The sequence below is a fragment of the Atractosteus spatula genome, chromosome 12 (genome assembly GCF_055471065.1).
Source record: "Atractosteus spatula isolate fAtrSpa1 chromosome 12, fAtrSpa1.hap1, whole genome shotgun sequence".
Classification (NCBI taxonomy): Eukaryota; Metazoa; Chordata; class Actinopteri; order Semionotiformes; family Lepisosteidae; genus Atractosteus; species Atractosteus spatula.
In genome coordinates, this window is record NC_142717.1 from 39,923,392 (window position 1) to 39,936,982 (window position 13,591).

General features: G+C 36.1%; 1 protein-coding gene across 1 annotated transcript in view; it reads left to right on the forward strand.

The window, feature by feature from the left end:
- Window positions 1–4,404: 4,404 nt before the first annotated feature.
- The window catches only part of triqk (triple QxxK/R motif containing), a 32,483-nt gene continuing 23,296 nt past the window's right edge, over window positions 4,405–13,591 (forward strand). Inside the window, exons 1-2 of the mRNA XM_088929138.1 lie at window positions 4,405–4,464; window positions 12,746–12,821. Of these exons, the coding sequence (XP_088785264.1) occupies window positions 12,761–12,821 (61 nt within the window). The 5' untranslated portion in view covers window positions 4,405–4,464; window positions 12,746–12,760. The remainder of the gene's footprint in view (window positions 4,465–12,745; window positions 12,822–13,591) is intronic.

Here is a 13,591-nt window from a genome sequence, read left to right on the forward strand (position 1 = left end):
GATGGACTCACTGCAGCTAAAAAATGCTGGTTCTACATTAGAAACCATTTCTTTCACTGGCATCATGAATCCTCATCACGGTACCATTTATACTGAGCTTTTTAGCTGGTGCCAGGGACCTTGGGGGGGGGGGGGGGGGGGGGATTTTATCCTAAGGGCTGAAGATTTCCAGTGCAGATTGCCTCTATCATAGCTGTCACATGCCAGTGTTTTTTTCAGTGGAGACTTGGGGAATGCCAAAGTTTAAAGAAAACTTGTTTGAATGTCTACAGTAAATTATATAGAGAGACAAACTCAATTGTGGAAAAGGTGGTGCTGAGGATGACCAGGCTAACTGGCAGGTTAGCATGAAGTGTTTATATAGCCAAAACAGATAGAAATATGATTATATATATATACAACAGCAAATACCATGTAAATACTGTATAGCAAACACTCATCAATCATTATTTATTTTAACCAAGAAGAACACAATAAAAGTGCAGAGAAGCTGTTCACTCCTAGAAAGAAATATCCCTGAGATGTGAAACTGTACCTCTACAAATGAAAGCAATAATATTTTGCTGTCAGGTATTGGGGAATAATACATCATAAAAATTCTCAGAAACAGCTTTCCAACTGTGAGATAGGCGAAAACTACAGTAAGCAGAACCCCTGATTTATCCAGTGTGAGTTAGGCAACTGTCTTGTACTGTCTTGAGGTATCTATTTTTCAGGTTATACAGGAAAGAAAGACTTGCATTAACAAAGAGAGATTCTCCATTGTTTAATGGAGAAAAGAGCACCAAAGACCAATAAAAGGCTATCAAACTAAGAGGTGAAAGGTTTTTATCTGTAAAAACAGAAAAATGTTGGGCATACCATTTTTAAAAACCTGGCAAGATACTACAGTCAAAACTGCAAAACAGGCATTTCTTACAGCTGCCCAGATGCCAGGGGGTGTGGTAAAGGTTGAAGTTAGTCAGTAACACATGCAAAGGAAGATCTAGAATTTAAAATATATATTATAATATATTATATATATAGAATATATTCAAAAACTAGAATATGTTGATTAGACACATATTCACTCCTTTTATTATGTCAAATCTAAATAAGTTCAGGTGCACAAAATTACTTTTACAAGTCACACAATTAATTGAAATAATTAATAATTAACATGGCCAATGAAGTCTGCAACAGAGAATGTAAGTCATACTGCAAACATGTGGCAAAAGCTTTTGTGGTCAGAACAGACAGAAATTGTAACATTTTGGTCTCAATGCAAAGTGTTTAAGGAAAGCTCATCAAGATTGAGAAGAAAATGGATTTAGCAAAATACAAGCAAACCTTAGAGGAAAGCCAGCTTCAGTTTGCTAAGGACCTAAAATGATGATAAAAAAGTACTAACGTTCAGCTCCCACGTTTACAAGGTGGAGCCTGTTCTCTAACTGAGAGAGGCCTGCAACCTGTGCACCAGGGAGGCAATAGACCATACAAGACGTCCTGTCACTTCTGCACATATGATGAGTGGACCAACTATTGGCCTATCCCTGCTGGGGTTCAATCCTGGTGGGTTGCCAGCTCTGAGCTTGCACAACGTCACTTCCTAATAACGCCATGCCAGAAGACCAGGTCCTCTTCCACAGCAGATGTTTACGCTGTTTAGATTTCAGAGGGGAGTGACATCATGTCTGATGTCTCTCAGTGCACTGAGTCCTTATACACACAAATTAAACCATCTGTATCTCTAATAGTGGAGTCTCATTCTATCAATACAGTATGTATCATCCTAGATGTCCAGGGGCCCATCAGTCTTCCTATTTTTCTCCAGGCTGTCAATATCCATACCTATCTTCACTGAGGCCCTGGAAGCAGCTGTCAACCATGAAGCTCGGAAGCTCCTGCCAGTATCATTTATGGATAGCTCTATACCTCATGCAATGCAATAAACCCTACAACATCACCAGCATCTGCACCGTAAGCAAATGGAAACCTGGCCCAGAATATTGAACTATTCTAACTACACTTGTCCCTTGCTATCTGAGCCCAGTTGGTTCCAAACATTTTGGTGGTACTCGACACTAAATTCCCATTAAAATAAATTCCTCTGATTCATTCCAAGTGTTCATTATTGTTCATAAACTAGTTGAGTTGAATAGTTTGGCATTATAAACTGCTAAGAATATGCTGCAACAAGTAGAATTTACCAAGTCTACATTTGTTTAAATGTATTAGGAATCAGTTACTGTAGGTGGACAAATTGTTATGATCTCTGTAGTACACATGAACAATAAGTATGACACAGACTAATCAAAATTTCTCACTAAAAAACGTTTATTATGCAAATAAATCTTGTGCAGTCAAAGACATAACAACACCTAGAACTGTAAAAGATACTGAGCATTCATAGTGTGCAAAAGCCAAAATAAAACTAAAGACAAATCATTTAATTGTATAAAACGTAAAAAGTTATTAATCAATATTAATTTGATAAACTATGCATTCAAAATGTTATTTTACATCATAACTAGAATAATACCTTTACAATTTCTATTAAGATGACAACAGCTGACAAGAGTGAAATATAAAAATGGAAGAACAAGCTACACACTTGGAGCTCATATTAGCAGCAGAAGTTCAATCATCTAACAAAAACAGGTACAGTATATTTATGTATCACTCAATTCAGCTCGTGCTCTTAAGTAACATGCTCTTTTAACACGGCATGAGTATACTTAAAATCTGTTGTCAGTAGTTGGTAGCTGGTTTCTGTGGAGTCATTGGAAACATTATCAGCAGCTTTGCCCTGAAGTGTTATTGCCTGTTATCTTGACCAAAATCCTGACTAATGTATTATCCATTGTAGGCCACATCCAGTGGTCTGAAGCAACCATTGAGCCCATACGTTGGAATAGACAGCTCAACAAAAAAAGAAATCAATTATATAAAGACGAGCAAAAGCTTGACAACCTACACAGAGCTGCCCTCACTACACAACACAGTCAAAGAGATAAAGATTTCATCCATATCCGGATTATTCATGAGCAAGTTACAAGAGAATACAGGCAGACCAAGTGACTGCAGAGAGACGGGATCTATCCACTGAATTAAGAGGTACCTCAGTTCTCCATCAAAGTAAAATAATATGCTTGTGATGGACTTCATGAGTTCTACTTAAAAGTTTGACGACAATACTAAATATCAGAAAACAATTATTCTGGTTACACACCCACAACTTTTCCTTATTTTCAGGCTTGTGAGTCACAGAGGGCAGCCAGACCTTGTCAAGCACCATTATCAAAACTTCAGTTGGCCAGCCCAACGGTTAGGATTAGGGTTAGAAAAGCTGCATGCTGTATTCCCACCTTTGTAAAAGAACTCAGAATACCCTGAGATAGAGATCTGCTAGTGGTCTGGGAAAGCAACCAGCTAAGACTTTCCCTGCTTGCTTGGCATTGCCTACGTACTGTATTCACACCCGTTCTGTCCCTGGAAAGAGGATTTTCTCAATCTCTAGTGCTGACACTAGTCTGAGAGAACTAGACTCCTGACAGCTATTTTGGTGTGTTAAGTGTAACAGCTGTTTGGTGCAAAGCTGAAAAGGCATTAGAATGTGCCTTAATGACTTCACCATGTGCATGTTTTTGTTTATTCATCTTGCGCAATCACTGTCCGGGTTCAATAAAAATGCTACAGGATGAATGAATACTGCAGTTTTGTGGTATATTTTACCTGTCTACAGTATATACAGTAAATCTATCTTGCATGCATTACACAGCTCCACCAGAAGTTACATGTCTGCACAAATGATCATACTCATGCACTTGTAAAGTCCTGTTGTACTACCAGTAAAATACTCAAGTGCACTTGCAGAGGATTTAAAGAGACACAATAACACAATTCTGATGCTAATTTTTAATACCGTAGATACTGGCGGTCAAAATATAACATAGTCACCCCCTCCCTTAAAATAAGATGAAAAGGTTTCGCACTATCATTCATACAGTATAAACTGAAAGCACGTATCGTAAACACGTTTTACACTATTAAAAGAAAAAAAAAACTTTCCCCCATGTGCTCATTGAAGCAGGGGGCTTTAGAACGACTGATGACAACCGTTCTGACAAATTCCTAATGCAAGAAATTGTATTGGGTTAATAAAGTGATGTTATTATTATTATTATTATTATTATTATTTATTGTTCGCAATTACGACTTTTCTGCACGTTTCACTGAGGGGATTTTAAATTACTTTAGAAAGGTCAAGAAAAAATCATATAACTGCTCAAAGGCTCAGACTTAGGAATGTACAACTGTACTTTCCACGTCCACACTTCCTGCTAACAAGGTTGGGAGCTGGATGCTAGTGACTGTAGTTTACAGGGCAGGGAGCAAGTGCGCCGATTGGTTGAGCTGAAAAGACACTCCTGCGGGCGATTCAGGAACACAGCTCAACTCAGAACATTCTGGGATATCAAGCAGGTACGGTTGCATTTTCTGAAAATAAGAGCCTTTTACATCAATATATATGAGCCTTTTACATGCTACTGCACATAATGGATTATTTTGCTTCAAAGGCATACATCGTACGCCACTTTCGCTCACGAAACAAAAAAAAAAGGGAGCCGTGCAAAGAAAGAGGAAATTTGTACACAAAACCTTTGCTGGGAAATCCCACTTTTTTTGTGGTGGTGTCTAATTGGGCCATTTTGATCAGAACTCGCATGCCGAGTGGTTCGTTAAGCTGCCTGTCATTTCTATAAGCAGCTGCCAAGTGTTTCAGAAAGATTGGTAGGCAAGCTTGCTTTGTTGTCAGAGGTTGCAGAAACAGTCAACAGTGACGTACAGAGTGGTTGTCAGGAACTTTAAAATTGCACTTTAAAACGTATAATGAAGACTTCATTTACGTACACACATTGTGGATATCTCGACGTATTATTCCCAGCTGCTGAAACGCTTTTTTGTATTAATCTTCATTTGCGTATTCAGTTGACGGTAATCATCTTGATTTGATAATTAGAATATTCAAATATAAGTCCCATCACAATGATTATATGCGATTTCCATTTCTCGTGCTTATTAGGAGGCATTGAAAAATCAAAATTAGGGTGATTCCTGCAAACAGTGCCGCTGTTATTCATTCATGTACTGTAAGCCAAACAAATGCTGGTCCGATAAACATCTTTTAAGGTTCTTTTCTGCATTCTTTCACTTATAATGCTGTTGTTTCCTGTTGATAAAAATGCAGCATTATTTTGTAACCAATCTGAAAAGTGGACAGTTTTCTGAAATTAGAAATACGCTTTATGGCCAATCAAAATATGAACATACTGAGATATACTGTACAGGAAAACGAAACGAAAGATGCAGGACGTGTGATGGAACCTTCTTGATCTGGAAATACCTGTACTGTATAACTCCATGTAGGAAACGAGCTCAGCGATGTCATCAAGTCACTGCTACTCTACAGACAAAAATGTTTGTGTGTGTGTAGCTGCTGGTTGTGACTTGTGCTTCAGAATGTGAACTTTTCTCAGAATAAAAATGTAAGAAAACAACAGGGTAGCCTGACCGGGTGGCACAGTTCAATTCGAGACCTTGGTTGCTATCTGCGTGGAGTTTGTATGTTCGTCTCGGATTCCCGTGGGTTTCCTCCGGGTGCTCCGGTTTCCTCCCACAGTCTGAGGACATGCTGATAGGTCGATTGGCTTCTAGGAAAATTGCCCCTGGTGAGAGTGTGTACGTGTTTGTGTCTGGGACTGGTGTCCCGTCCAGGGTGTACCCTGCCTTGAATCCATTGCTTGCCGGCTCCAACACTAACATTAAGGCTCCGGCTCCTTAATGGGATGAAGCCCTTAGAAAATGTATGGATGGGTTGTTCTTTTCAAATTTTGCCATTGCTGTTCTTGGCAGTGTTTTAGAAATCAGTGTAGTTCTTTTACTGTACAGAACATAGCGGAAGGCACTACTTTAAGTATTATCAGGTTAGAGAGGTTTTGTGGGATGATTAACTCGAAGTTTGTATTTTGGTTATTGGGACTTTATGATTTAGTCATTGGGGAAAAAATAATTCTGTACGGGATGTAGAAGATTGATGACAATGTCAGTTTTTAGCTGTCTGGCATTTTATATCTACTTTAAGTTAAATTCAGCAGGCCTTGTGCTGTAAAGTATTTAATCACATGAATATGCTAAATGGACACATTAACATGCAATCCTTTGATATGGTTCTGAAATAATTTGCAGAAATGTTTCTGATAAATTGAGTTAATTATCACTGGTGTTGGGAAACAGATGTACACATGTCCTTACTATACAAAGGCCAGCTTGTTCATTCAATAAATATAAATAATCTTTGTATTCTGATATGGTTCAGGAAAGGACTATATCAGACTTCCCAGACTGCAGAACTGAAATCTGCTCATGGCACAGCGAAGTACATTTACTGGCTGGAATGGATTCACAGCAGGTTTGTTGGATGCACACCTTGTGATTGGCCAATGGTTTAGTTACAGGTCCCTGTGTGAAATATGATCTGGACCACTGGAGAATTGGTCACAGCTGATGGTCTGTAAAGGAACTAGTCTGCCAGACACAGAATCAAACAGGCACATTTTACACACACAGTCTAATCTCTCACCATGAAGAGCTCATGGTACTGTGATGTGTAAAGTAAACTGATACAAGAAGTATTCCGTTGTTATATTGGCAGTTTTTAGTAAATATTTCCTGTGCCTTACTGCTTCTTAAAACATATGATATATCAGCAGACAAAAACGTTAACATTTTTGTATGTTTACGTGTGTTTCATGCTGATTTTATTTGCTCTTTTCTAGACAAAATGTTTGTTTAAATGTTCCAATATTTTTAAAAATGACTTGATTTTAATCTGTTAATATGTACAGTATGTACTGTATGTGAAAAACAGTTTCAAGCAGCACTCCAATTAATCTGATAAGTATTACAGTATGTGCACTTAAAACGCATAGAAAATTCCCTTGATTGGATATTTTTTTATCTTTTTTGATGTGTGGGAGCATGAGAAAAGATATACTTTTTGCAATCAACTATTTTGTGTGTTCTTTATGGTAAAGATTGATTTTTCTCCCAACTAGGAAACTGGGAATTCTGCCCATATCCCAAACCTGGGAAGACTTTGGGTCCTTATTGATTCTAGTGACATTTAGTTTACACTCAAGTTTGTGTTAAAGGTTGGCCACATCATTTTTAGTGTGCAACAGCAAAGTAGATACTAAGGGAGCTCTTTAGCAGTAATTGACCAGAAGTATGCTTCTGTCAAGCATGTAACCATAATTTAATGTTTTTGTTGTGTCTGACTTAATTTAGATATGCACAGCTGTTAATATCATTGACAAACCTGGACAATCTTGTTGGAATATAATTAAGACTAGATGAATCAGTCTGTACTTTAAGTATTTAAGTATTTGAGAACCTTTACCTATTTTTAGCATTTTAATTTAAAAAATGCACTCCTTTTGTTTGCAATCACAGCTGCATTTACTGTGGAAATTCTGTATAAGTAAGTAGTAAGTACTATAGTATTAAGTAGCATATTGTCACTCTTGTGGCTGGGTCAGATGACTGAAGATACCAGTCATTTTCATTTGTTGCCAGTGTAATTTTCAAACCTCCTTCTTTTTAAGTCATTTACTTTAGTCTGGTTGTGTGTTTAAGGTCATTATCAGTTTAGGAAATAAGCTGTTCAACCAAAAGACAAGTTGATGAATTTTAGAGTTTTGCTGGACTTATTTTGAAACTTTGGAATTAAATTTAATTTGACAATTAATTAAACTGTGTAATTAAAAGGATAGTACTGTAATAAGATTCACATGACATATATGCTGATGCATCTCGTCATCCCGTCAGAGGCTGTGATCTGTTCAGGAGGGACGATTTCAGATTATTGGTAAATCAGGAATTGGAGTGATGGAGTGAGAGCCTAATCGTTTCTTCTTGCAGTAGGTTTGTGAACCATCTGTTGCTTTCAAGAATATGCCTTGTAGTTTGTGTTCAAGAAAATCATGATGTTTAATATAATTAAAGTAAAAAAAAAACTTGTTTATAAATGTTGACTTGTTTCTTTAGCAACAAACACACTTGTTACTTCAAGTGGAAAATACATCGAAATGCATTTAAAACAGGAGGTATTTCTTTACACAAAGGGATGTGGGAGTATGGAACAAGTTGCCAATGAATACTGCAGGAGCCAATGACACTGGCTTTATTCAGTACATTTCTGCATAAGATCCTTGAACCAACTACAGTAATTACTATCAAACTGGGTAGATATGCTTAATTGCCTCCTTTCATCTGTAATCTTATGTTCTTATGTCCTAAAGAGTTTTTAAATTTCTTCATTGATTAATTCCTTCCCTTTTTGCTAAACCATTAAAAAAGATAGGTGACTATAGGAGAAGAATAGCTGGTGTTGTGGCTTGATCATGGTCTTCTTTGGCCCAATTTGCCTCAGAATTATGTCTAAACAAATTATTGGGAATGCCAAAGAGCTCCTTTTCAGCTCTGCACTGTTTCCCTCATTGATTCCTATGATCTCTCTAAAACCTACAAAAAGGCAGAGAGGGTGAGTGCCATTTTAATTTGCTTTTCATATAATAAACCTTCTTTTGAAAAGGATAAAATAGCCGTTAGAATCAAAATACATTAAAAAAAAATCCTTACAAAAGTATAATTAATGTGCCAGTAAACTAAAAAGATGAGAGATTAGAGAAGTTGGAGGAGATTTGGTCACACAAATTATTAGAGCTATTCAGTCAAAATCCGCATGAAGTCTCAGACATTCTTCTGAAAGTGTTGTTTTGTTTGCTAAAATCTGGCAAATAGGCTTTCATTTTATCTTCTGTCACATACTGTGTTATACACATACAGAGACATACAACTTCACATAACATTGTTATTGCCTTTTATTGTCATGGTCCGGATACTTAATAATCATTGTCCATTAGTTGTGTACTATACTAACACTGTCAATGAGAAATCAGTAGAGTACATTGGATTTAAAGAGCTTGGAAGTAATGTCAAGGCCACTGATAAACAATCATTGTGTTCACCAACAAAGCAGTGACAAAATACATGAATACATCTGTAAATGCTTAAATGCTCATTTAATGATAGTTTGCTAAAGTATCTTTGGGAGAAAAAGTATGATTTAGTGACCAGACCTAATTGATTTATATATATTGTATATTGTATATATATGTATATTGGTATATTACTTTTAATATGAAATGACGTGATGAGAACCATGAAGATTAAACATCTTTAAAAAACTCATGCCTTTAATTTGGGCATTGTGTGTTTTGTCAGTAGAGTTCCATATTGAAGTCAAAGTTTAATAGTTTCATCACAAAGAGCTTGTGTTTACACTAGCTCGTCAGTTACATGTTGGTTTAAAACTGTGAGGATCAAGGAAAAGCTGGAGGTGCTAATTTTGAAATCTTGAGTTTTAATCGCTTGCACACAGAAACCTATCTACCATCGTAGGGTTTCTTTTAAGCAACTTTATTCCCAAATCAGGCCTTCAAAGCTATGCCGTACACAGCCCTAGGCTGTTTTGTATCTTCTACCTTTATTTCTAGCAAAACCCCATGATGGTGAATTTTAAGCTTGTAGAATTGGGTTAGGTGTACAGTTTGGATACAATCAACATAATCTAAGTAAATAAAGATTAAGTAGAGAAAAAACATTTTTGGAAGTTTGATTAAACATATTGGATTAACATGATGGAGCTCTAAGGAAGGATTATTGTTTTTTACAAAATTTGTCCAGCAAAAGAATATCTTAACCCAATATTCATGGAACCCAGTGGTATAAAAGCAGTCTTCTCTAAAACAGTTTGATTTGTTCTTTGTCAGGCTGATTAATAACAGTTCTTCACAGTGCCTTCTGTATTGCACAAATGTTTCTTTGCAGAATACCCTCAACTGTGTTTTTTCAAAGTAAATTGTGCTTAATAAGATCTTTAATTCAAATTGCTGGTGTTTCAACATAAATGGACATTTCAAGAGCATTAGGACACCCCTTTGCTTTGGAGTAAACCTAGATTGATTGAAGGCATTTGAATATATTTGTATTTCTGATTATGTTAAAATACGATAATATATGGTACTAAATCCCTCTCGGATTATTCATAGTCATATGAGTGCAACAGAACAGCATCTTCACGTCAGCCTCAAATAGAATGAACAATTAAGGTAAAATGACAAAATCAGCACTACTCTTACCCATGTGCAGTGTGTTGCAAGAATTAGACATGACAAGCAGAACAAGCTCTGTTGCCATTCCGTAATGTGCAGTCCTTTGGATTAACTGCACTTTTATGTGTAATAATTGTACTTTAATATAGTAATAACGGTAATGTTAAAAAAATGTGCTTTTACTGAATAATGTTTTGGACTCAGTATTTACTATAATGATATATCTTGTTTTAATTATTTATAGCGCACTATAGTATGTGCCATACTTTACTTTTGGCACACTTGTGAAACAGCATATTCACCCACCTGTATTGCACATGCTATATACAGTAGTGTACAGAAGTCAGTATTCAACTACAGTCAGATAACTGCATTAGATCCACATCCTCATATTAACACTCAGTATATATAAGATATAAGCAGTAATTCAGGCTAAAACACTGAAGGTCACAGTTTAAAATAATGTAATTATGAGTTAAGGCATACTGTAAGCTACATACCTGTACTGTAGTGATAGATACAGTACAAGCATCTGTATATTTGTGTCTGTTGTATTGTCTGTTCCTAAAAAATTGTTGAAACATTAATGTGGTTTTCAATTTGCTCTTGTGGTTTTGAGAGTTATGTACTTACAGCAAATGAATTTGTTTTGCTCTGAAATAAGCAAAATATTGTCCTTGCAGAGAGGATTTCAAACTGGACAGATATGCCTATCTGTACAGAAACATTCAGGCTTGCTTTACACTGTTGTTTAGTACTGTACTCTATTTGTACAGCATATCCTTTGTATTATTTTCATTTGAAGTACAGCAATTAACAATAAAAATATTGTTTTCATGCATGTATTGGATTATGACCAAATCTGCAGCTTGTTTTCTCAATACTTTATGTTTATTTTGTGTTGGGGGGGCAGGCCTAAATTCTAGGTGCATTCTGTTGTTAATGGTGTATAGCATGTCTCCAGCAGTTTATTTTAAACCACTTCGAAAGGAGGCATTTCTAAAACAGTTTTGTATTTTTCATGTGCATATTGTTTCTGATAATCCCAGTATTGTTTATACAAACACGATTGTTCTTGGAATAGAGTCTCTTTTTGGAATTGTTAAAGGGCTGCTAGTAATGTAAACTGTGCTGTCTTGTAGCATGTGATTCTGCAAGGAAGGATTACCACGTAAATATAGCTGGCACAATGAATTCTCAGAAAAAAACATAGTATAAGCATGCCCCAACAGCAGTGACAAATGCAATGTAATATTTTATTTAAATGGCTTAGAAACTTTGATTTCTGTGAATTTATTCAGATTAAAAGTTGGCGTTTGTCGAAGCTTTTTTTCTTCTATGAAGAGTTTTGTTTAAGGAAGGCAATGAAGTGCGTTCCCTTGGGGTAGGAACTGCTAACACAACCTTTGTTCAAAAGAACATGCTAATATGGATCTGCAATTCCCTGTCCACATCCACCTCAACACATTTTAAATTGTTCCTGCTTTTTTATGCAAATCCGTCTTATTAGACACTGCGGCAGAACGTGCTGATGTCTCCCAGAGATGCCGCAGGTTTATTTTGTTCAGAAATCAAAGCAGTAAGGGGAGAAATTTGGTTTCTAAATTGTTTCAAAGAGACTAGGTCAATTAATTGTTTCATCATCTGAAACTGGGATCTGTCGTTGTGTAATGTGTAGGTTCAGAAGACATTATTTTTATCAAAATCCTTAACAAACAGTGAAACAAGATACAATTAAATACAATTAAAATGCAAGTGCAGAATTCAATTTTTCACAGCACCGCACACTCCTATGAAAGCGGGTTTTGAGATTTTTTAATTAAAAAAACACCTTTCACAGGGCTTTCCAAGTAATTTTTCTTTTCTTTTTTGGAATATAGAGACAGTTTATTTAAAAGATACTCTGAGACAGATATTCATTGATGTTGCCTTTTTATTATTGTTTTTGAGCTTTACTTATGTTGCCTAAATCAGAGTTGCTATGGTAATCAATTTCTGAAATCTCATTGCTGCATGAAAGAGTGGTGTTAAATGAAACTGAACAGGGAATTTGCCAAAACGTGACCTACATGCAGAAGCAAAGTGCTTGCCAGATTAGGAGGCTGGAAAAGTGGCTTAAATATCAATATCAGTCTCAGCGTATGGAGTATTCATAATAAAAAAAAAACCTTGTATATGACATTAAATGTTATTTAAAAAACGTTCAACTACATTAATGAAAATCTTCATCCAATATAAAACTCTGGAGAGCTGAGTGTTTTTCTCAGACATATATTTATTGTGTTAAATTCACATCAATATTATTATTTATTAAATAAGGAAACAGGACAAAAAAGGGTCATGAAACCCCTCAGAACATTTAGTATTAAAATTGAATGTAACAAATGCAATATCCAGTTTTCTTTTCCTACACATGGGTGGACACAGGGTGCAAATAAAAAAAAAATGCCTCTTTAAACTGTGCTTGATGTACGTTGAGTATGTACGGCCAGCAATTTAAATGATATGCCTCATGTGGTTTCTTTCAGGCATCAGAGAAAACAATGGGAAAGAAAGACGCAAGTGGTACAAAGTTGCCCGTTGATCAATACCGTAAGCAAATTGGTAAGCAAAGTTAATATACTTATTTTTTGGAAACCATTTTCTGTTGACTGACTATGAAGAAAGTACAGCTGTGACATAACTCTCAAATAGCGTATAGCAGCATTATCATTAAGAGTAACACTGTATAAAGATCCCTTGTGATTTTCTGGGGGCATCAGATACTATATCCTTAACGTGGGAAGCTTCCAAGAAGAGTTGATGGCAGTGGGCCATCAGAAAGATTATGATGTTTGCTGATAGATGTGTGATCTGTGAGGCTAAACACCTTTGTGTGGGAGCCCCAATAACAGGAATAATTTTTTGTCACTTGTTTTTTGTTTTGAGGCAACATTATCGGGCCTGATCGGCATTTTAGATCTGTGTCTTGTGTTTTTTTTTTGCAGTCACATAGCAACAGAAACAAAAAAAATGAGCACCCCAATTAAACGATTTGTGGCAGTTGAAATACGTCTGCTGGGATAGATGAGAACATGACTGATTGTTTCTGAGAAATATCCAAATACTGTAGTATGATGTGCTAAGTATGTAGTGTGAGGTAGCCAAGACTGAAGCGAGGGCAAATACATAGGAAATCATTCTGAGAAATATCTTTTTTTGTGATTGCAATTCAGTATTTTCAGTATTGCAGCAGGATATTCCACCAATATATAAGACAAAACATTGCAGGCAGTACCTTGGCTATTATTCCATCATTCACATCAGCCCACTTACTGTACAGAGATATTACTGTTTAAAATAGTGATCAGTATAATGATTTACCTAAGTGAGCA